The sequence below is a fragment of the Symphalangus syndactylus genome, chromosome 9 (assembly GCF_028878055.3).
Source record: "Symphalangus syndactylus isolate Jambi chromosome 9, NHGRI_mSymSyn1-v2.1_pri, whole genome shotgun sequence".
NCBI lineage: Eukaryota > Metazoa > Chordata > Mammalia > Primates > Hylobatidae > Symphalangus > Symphalangus syndactylus.
This window is the reverse complement of record NC_072431.2, coordinates 75983577-75992260: the sequence shown is the minus strand read 5'-3', so window position 1 is coordinate 75992260 and position 8684 is coordinate 75983577. Positions and strand designations below refer to the sequence as shown.

At 45.4% G+C, this 8684-nt stretch overlaps 1 protein-coding gene across 1 annotated transcript; it reads left to right on the top strand.

Annotated features, from left to right (window-relative positions):
• Window positions 1-1969: 1969 nt before the first annotated feature.
• Window positions 1970-2357, top strand: LOC129490558 (large ribosomal subunit protein eL31-like). The gene has a single exon (XM_055294441.2). It carries the CDS (start codon window positions 2004-2006, stop codon window positions 2355-2357), a length of 354 nt encoding a protein of 117 aa, XP_055150416.1. The 5' UTR covers window positions 1970-2003.
• Window positions 2358-8684: the final 6327 nt, after the last annotated feature.

The window sequence follows — 8684 nt, the reverse complement described above, 5'->3', positions numbered from 1 at the left end:
TTTTTGTTTGTTTTTTGTTTTTTGTTGTTTTTTTTTTTGAGACTGAGTCTCACTCTGTCGCCCAGGCTGGAGTGCAGTGGCACGATCTCGGCTCACTGCAAGCTCCGCCTCCCGGGTTCACGCCATTCTCCTGCCTCAGTCTCTCCGAGTAGCTGGGACTACAGGTGCCCGCCACCACGCCCGGCTAATTTTTTGTATTTTTAGTAGAGACGGAGTTTCACCATGGTTTCGATCTCCTGACCTTGTGATCCGCTCACCTCAGCCATTAATTTATTTTTAAACTTCCTTTCATATTGTTATTACTGATAGACTTGACAATACAATAAAATATTACTAAAAGCTGGGCACGATGGCTCACACCTGTAATCCCAGCACTTTGGGAAGCTGAGGCAGGTGGATCACCTGAGGTCGGAAGTTCAAAACCAGCCTGACCAACATGGTGAAACCCCATCTCTACTAAAAATACAAAAATTAGCCAGGTGTGGTGGGCAGATGCCTGTAATCCCAGCTACTTGGGAGGCTGAGGCAGGAGAATCACTTGAACCTGGGAGGAGGAGTTTGCAGTGAGCTGAGGTGGCACCACTGCACTCCATCCTGGGTGACAGGGTGGGATTCTGTGTCAAAAAAAAAAAAAAAATGCATGAAGTTAGAAGCTGAAACTCCAACAGTACCTGCTTTAGCACCACACTCCAACTAAACTTCACATGCTGGTGCATTTCCATCTTCCTCTGTACACTGTGTCACGCCATCAACACTCCACATACCAGGCTGTATGCTGTGTTTCATTCACTATCTGCATGATTGAGAACACTGGGTTCCCATCAAGTTGCTATTGCAGTAATATCCAACAGATCAGGACACACCCACCTCTTACTTTCCTTGTTTGATCTTTAAGGGAATTGAAAATCCACAAGGGTCTAAACTTGTCAGGTATTTTAGTGGGAAATGGGTAAGTCCCTCTCAAACAGCTGACCTGGAACTCGTACCTGCCACAGAGAGTGAAACCTCTCTGCACTCTTAAATGCTGCATTCAGTCATCCCTGAAGAAAAGCCAGCTTCTCATCCACGTTGAACTAATTCTTACGATGCGACCCTTATTTACAGCCACAGATACAGTGTGATTCCCTATTTTAAATAGACTATTGGGGCTTTGTTGTTTTCACCATCTTTAGCTCTAACCCTTAAGGACTTCATGAAGCTCCTAAGTAATATAGACAGCTAGGTTGATTTTTAGTTGAACTAGCATGCATTTTCAACATTTGGAAGTAAGTATTAGCCGGGCATGGTGGCTCACGCCTGTAATCTCAGCACTTTGGGAGACCAAGGCGGGTGAATCAGCTGAGGTCAGGAGTTCGAGACCAGCCTGGCCAACATGGTGAAACCCCGTCTCTTCTAAAAATACAAAAATTAGCTGAGCGTGGTGGCAGGCGCCTGTAATGCCAGCTATTCTGGAGGCTGAGGCAGGAGAATCGCTTGAACCTGGGAGGCGGAGGTTGCAGTGAGCCAAGATCACATCATTGCACACCAGCCTGGGCAACAGAGCAAGACTCTGTCTCAAAAAAAAAAAAAAAAGTATAAGTACTACACAATGAAGTATAAGAAGTAAAGGACAATAGTGTAGGCTTTGATGTTTACACAAATTTTATTGGAAATAGCTGGCTCCAATGAGAATATTTCTGCTATCACCACAAACTCAATTTCTACTTCAACTATATAATTATATCAGGCTTGAGAATAACTAAAAAACAATACTGCTAAATGTTGGCTTTAAATTACCATTTGTCTGCCTAAATCATGATGAATATGGTGATTAGAAATGGCATTATCGATTATTAAATGTCAGAATGAATACACTAATGAAGTTATAGAGACAAATGTCGTATGACTGATTATTGTGACTAGTTTGGCCAAAGTCCTGAGTTTAAAATTTTTAAAACTCTAAAAATGTAAAAAGAAGTATCACAATCCCTCGTGCTCTTCCTTTCCAACTTGGACCAGGCAGAATGGCTCCCACAAAGAAGGATGGCGAGAAGAAAAAGGGCCTTTCTGCCATCAACGAGGTGGTGACCCGAGAATACACCATCAACATTCACAAGTGCCTGCATGGAGTGGACTTCAAGAAGCATGCCCCTCGGGCACTCAAAGAGATTCTGAAATCTGCCATGAAGGAGATGGGAACTCCAGATGTGTGCATTGATACCAGGCTTAACAAAGCTTTCTGGGCCAAAGGAATAAAGAATGTCCCATACCGAATCCGTGTGCGGTTGTCCAGAAAACGTAATGCAGATGAAGATTCACCAAATAAGCTCTATACTTCGGTTACTTATATACCTTTTACCACTTTCAAAAATCTATAGACAGTCAATGTGGATGAGAACTAATCGCTGATTGTCAAATATATCAAATAAAGTTATAAAATTGAAAAAAAAAGGAAGTATCCATGACTGTATGCATTATAATAATAAAAATTTGGCCAGGCGAGGTGGCTCTTGCCTGTAATCTCATCACATTGGGAGGCCAAGGCAGGAGGATCACTTGAGGCCAGGAATTCAAGACTAGCCTGGGCAACATAGTGGAACCCTGCCTCTACAAAAAATTTAAAAACATTAGTTGGGTGTGGTGATGCATATCTGTAGTCCTAGCGCTCAGGAGGCTGAGGCAGGAGGATTACTTTAGACCAAGACCTCAAGGTTACAGTAAGATATGATCACATCTCTGCACTCCAACCTGAGCAGCACAATGAGACCCTGTCACACACACAGGCAAAAAAAACATAATATTGACTTTGTTCAAAATGTAAGCCTTCATGATAATACTGCAACTTGTCATTCAAAATGCAGTCATTGTGAACCTACCATGTGTCTGCGGTAGTCAGATGCTGAGCACGCTTGAGTGAACAAAGGACAGAAGACTCCTCCCCTTCTGGCTGGGGATTGAGATGAAGTAGAAGTAAATGAGCTAACAAACCATTACAGAAAGTGACAGCAGCTATGAGTTAGATAGACTGTGCCGTGATCGAAGACTGGGTAAGAAGAGGGAACCTAGACTAGAGACTATGGATCGGGATTTGGCTCCAGGCAGAGGCTTCCAGTGTGCAACCATGCTGAGTCAAAGGACGCAGAGTTGGAGGAGCAGAAATCCGGCACGATGGGGCCAGTGCTTCATAGCCCAGAAGATCGATGGTGTGCAGGAGGCTGGAGAACGGTCAGCTGCAGATGGTACAGGGCCTTGTCTGCCGGGCCACAGCATCCCAGTTACTCCTCCCAGTGTTTCTGGGCAAAACTCTAGCAGATGCTTTTTTTCCCCTTTCTTAAACTTACCACATACCTATCAGTACATCCTGCCAACTCTACTTTAAAAGCACATCCTTGCTCTCATCCCAAGTCTCCCTTATAATGTCCATTGTGCAAGTCCAGAGTGATCCTTTGAAAACCTAAATCAAATCACTTCTTTCTTGCTTCCAACTTTTCCATGATCTCTTGTCACACACAGAAAGGAGGCTGAACTCCCATCCTGGCTCTTTGTGCCCTTTATGATCTGCAATGCACCTCCTCTGCCTCCTCTTACCCCTCCACCTCGAACTCCAGCCTCTATGGGGCTTGCCAAGCTTGATTCTCCTTCAGGGCATTTTCTCTAGATATCTTGTCTTCCTGAACTTCTTTCACAACTCCTTGCACAGCTGATTCCTTCTTATTTCATTGAAATCTCAACCTGATGTTACCCGCCCAATGACCTTGCATGGCCATCAGACTAAATAGCCAAATAGTACTGTCCTCGTTTCTCCATGGGGGTTGAATCCTCTGCATAGCACTTGTGCTGATATTTTATTAGTACTTGCTGTTTTACTGCCTTCTCCACAGCACTCCACCCCCACACCATTCAACCTAGAATGTAGTTCTGTGAAAGAAGGAATAACAAATGTGCTGCTCACTAATATATCCCCATACGTGGGGCTCTGCCGGACACACAGTGGTTCTCAACAATTTTTGCTGAATGAATCAAAGGCTGATAGACCATCATGGATAAACTCATCATGAAATAGAAGTGAGAGAGAAAGGGAAAGAGGGAGGGGTGGTGGTGACAGTGCACAGGTCGGCAGGGCCAGAAAGACCACCGAACAGTCGAGCTCCTACATGGCAGAAGCTACCACACCCACTGGGTCAGCTGGCCACACTTCTACACGTGGGTTTAGACCCTTTGTTGTCCCCAAAGCATAGGCGGCATGAGCCTCATGCTTGCATTGGGTCCCCTTTCTCCTTGAGTCCTGTGGGTATGACATGGCCCAGGAGAATGCTATGCCTACAGGGAATCTGTGTCAAAGCCAAGGAACTCCAGGGGCAGGAGATCCTCTTCTCCTGTAGGGGCTGCTAGCAAACTTGGTCCTCTTTCTCTCTAGAAGAGATTATCTTTATTACACTGGGATTTCTCCAAGGAGAGATGTTTCCAAATCTCTGCAGAGGGAGTCGTTGTCTTTCTACTGCCAAGACTATCTGCTATGCAAACATCCTGGATCATCCATTGATGATCTCAATGTCCTTTGTTCAGAAGACATGCAAACCATGTCCAGACGTAGAGGACTAGTTCACAACAAAAGGATCCTGTGGCCTGATTTGGAGCAGGGCCCCTAAGGGACAGAAAATTTCAAGACGTATTTGGGAGACCTGAGGGTGGAAGTTATCTTTACCCAGTTTCCCAGAGAACGGTACTAGGAAAGCATAAAACCCCAGGAAATCTAGAGCTGCACAGTATGTCAGAAACTATGGAACCGGAGACAGCTTTGCAAGGGTTTTTCTGGAATGGCAACTGACTGAGGTTATAAAATTATTCCCACACACTTACGCTGCAAGGAGTGGAATATCCAGCAAACTGGGAGACACAGGAGGACAAGAACAGATGATGCTTCAGTAATGACTTAAAGGGATCAGTTCCCAAGGGCCATTGGGATGTTCACCCCACAGGACTATTGAAGGAGGGAGAGAGGCATCTCCCCAGTGCCTCATACTATGAAAGGTCCTGAGGAGATTCTAGAGGGGATGTCTTGTCTTGAATCACTTTCAAGACAAATAAGGAATTGAACCACTTGTTTTTACAAAGTCTGTTACTGGGAGACACCATCTCTGGAGCCAGGCCGGGAGGCTGTGGTGAGGGAGCCAGCTCAGGAGGTTGTCAGGGCAGCCACAGTGGAGCCACAGCTCTGGGGCCGCCATCTTGTCCTGTCAGCTTAGCTACCACTGTCACATCTCTCCCTCAGTATTTTATTTTTTATTACATATCACAAAAGTGTCCATATGGAATGTGTTTTAAATAAAGTTGCAAGGAGAAAAATAACAGGTTCTTCACCAGAGGTAGCTCGAGAAGTAGTGGTCTGGAACAGCCCTATCCATCAGAACTTCGACAATGATGGAAACGTTCTGTTCCTGCAGTGACCAACATGGTAGCCACTAGCTGCATGTGGCTACTGAGCACTTGGAGTGAGGCGATTATAATTCAGAATCTGAACATTTCATTTTATTTGATTTTAATTAAGTTAAAATAGCCATGTGACTAGTGGCTGCAGTACTGGACACAGCAGGTCTAGAATGAAGGCATTAGCCTGAGCCTCTCAAAGCTTTTGTGACCTTATCATAAAATGAGGATAAAAGTAGAATCAATCATGTAGGGGGCTTTCAAGGCTTAATGAACTAATCCATGTTAGAGGCTTAGCACCTCTGGGGCACGCAGCTGGCACTCAGCAGGCATTAGAGGAAGATGAAAAAAATAAGTATGATAACACTGGTGGCAATCACAGAGACAGAGCTCCAGGGGTTCTGAGGACAGGTTTGGACATGCATGTGGCCAGCTATTAGGTAAGAAAAAGGATGGGCCATGCAGTGTGGGGCCACAGCATGGGTGACAATGGGTGAGGAGGCCCTGCATCTGGCTCTATATGACAGCACAGGCACATGAGGGGTGATGCCCCAAACCCTAACGGCCTTGAAAAGGAGAGTAGGTGTTCAGCACTGGGTCAGCGGGGAGGGGGCTGTGCCCAGAGCTTCCCAGGCTGTTGGGGCAACTGTTCCCTTGGGTGGTGCACAGTGCACACGGCAGGGGCAATGCTCTCTGGGGCTGTGTCCAGCTCCTTCACCCAAATTCAAAACATGTACATTCTGCACACCTCTGTCAAATAATCTGGATGAAGGCATGTGTTTGCCTAAATCATCTGAAAATTTATATCAAAAATAGTTTCTTGACATGTATGTATCAGTCTGGGTCCAATCAGGAGATGCAGACCACAACACAATTTAAACAAGGGAGGTTTAATATGAAGAAATATGACGCTATTTCTTAAGAAACAGGACAAGAGAGTAACTTGAGACAGAAAGAGCTCCACAGGGCACCAGAGCTGTGGGTGAGTGCCCAAGGAAGGACACAGCTAGAGGGGGCTTAGACCTCTGAAGAAAGTATGGCTGCACCTACTGGATAGTGCAGAATTTTGCTGGGCTTCCCAGGACACAGCTGGCCCATGGTGGCTGGACAAGTGAAAATATCACTCTGTGGCACCAGCAAACTGAGGCCAACAGGCAGGCAGAGAGAGCAGGGCACACTGCAGATGTGAGGCCAAAAACCTGTCGTGTCTACGTCATTGTCCATGTTGAGAGGGCCACAGGAAATACACCTGCAGGACACAGGCAGGGGAGGCTGGCAGGTGGCGGACCACCCTCTGCAGGGACCCAGTGCCCCTCTGTGCACAGCTTGGGTCAGAGCAGCTGTGAGCCCTTGCATGAACAAAGGTACAGCCTGCCGGATGGCCAACCTTAAGGAGCTTCAGTGTGCCTGTGGGTGAGGCTAAGGAGAGGGTGCAAAGAGCAGGACCTGGGCCGAGGCACAGTCCTGTGCTGTCTGCTGCCCCTGGCTATGCTAGTGCTGTCCAAATCAGGAGCTGCAGAAAGCATGGCGGCAACATGCTGGAGAGAGCTGCCTGTACCCTGCATGCACCTGACACTGGAGAAACCACACTGCTGAGCGGTAAAGAAAAATGCACGCCCTCCAGGAGCACGGCAAATGCCCTGAGAGACAGGAAGGAAAACCCCTACTATCTGTAATGTCTCTCCAGCACCTTCTACTGACAATCCTTAACATCAGATCAGTGGCAAAAAAAAAAAAAAAAAAAATGAAAGAGGCTCACCTGCATCTTCACAGATTAGGTAATGAAGGATGAATTTGGAGCTGAGAGTCAGGAAACTGAAAAATGGCAAAACGTAGCCTATGCCAGACACCCACCGGCCCCGCTCTTCCATGGCACTCACAAAACATTCCCTGGGGCTTTGACTGTGATCTAGGAAAAAAACACTGTTTGCAAGGAAAGGAAGATTTCTTGGTAAATTATCTTTCTATGGGTAAAAAAATCAGTGCAGTCATCACCTTGTCATTAGTAAGTTCTCAATAGAGCAGACTGAGTTAAAGCTGTGCAGCCAATAAGATGTACTTACAAATGGTTCCCTGCCTGGGAGCTGGGTTCAGAAGTGCAGTAGATCCAACATCTCCCAGTGCCATAATCTACCTTGTAGGACTAAATGTCCTATACCCTAAAGTTTATTATTCTTTATATACAATCTAGAGAGTGGGTACAAGTTTTGGTAGTAGTTTGGAAAATACTACAAAATCTTTGAAATAAAAAAACTAAGCAGTTTATAAAACACTGCCGTTTATACTTAAGTGTATTCTTACATCTTTTCTTTTTTCCTTAAATAACTAAAACAAATATAACATTTTCTGAAAAGTAAAGGGGCCTCGGTAAATAAATACATAGCATTGCTATCATGACATACAATATTTTAGAATAAAAATATACTATGAATATTCACAGAAGTTGTTATTCTTGGATCTTTAGCAACATTAAATATGTAATATAATCACACCTCCATTTCCTCTTCTAATATTTATCCCTGTTTCATTTCTAAATCATCTTTTCCATATTTTCCTCTTCAGTTTTTTAAGTGGTACAGTAAGCTTGTTTTCAGCTAGTTGTAATTAAAATATTATCTATGAGCACTTTCAAGCCAGATTGTCATCATCAAAGCAAAGGAAAGATGGGACAATTTTGGAGAAAACTCAGTGACACATCAAATTATTTAGATGGATGTTTTAATTTCACAATTTTTCTTCAACTAACTTTAAAATATGTGGGTGATTATTTTATATAGGGATTCGCATGGTACAAAAATCAATAGAACTCCAAATAAGGCACTGAGAGGAGACAGAGAGGGAAGCACTGAGGTGGGCCCTTCTGCCCTAAGTGGGCCCTGATCTCCACAGAGGCCAGGTAGACAGCATCCTGCCTTCCACCGCCGCCTCCCAGAGAAGACTGTTGATACACAGCCGTGCCTAACTTCAGGGAGGGGTTAGTTATGGATGAAATCAAAGGACACCGAGGGAAAGGTAAGAGAAGGTGGCTGGAGTAGCCTTGGGAGGCAAGGAGCCCCACCTAGGAGAGCTTGGCGTTCTAGCCTGTGGAGGAGTCCTAGGGGGAGGAGAGAATTGGGGAGGGGTAGAGGGCGCTCAGGAAGGCAGGTCTCATGTCCTGCGCCAGCCAACTCCAGCTGTGCTCCATGGCTCTGGCAGGGTTGCTCTGAAGGCTGTAAAGGAACGTGGCCACCCTGGCATGTGACCATCCTTCTAGAACACGCTTTGGTTCCTCGATTTGG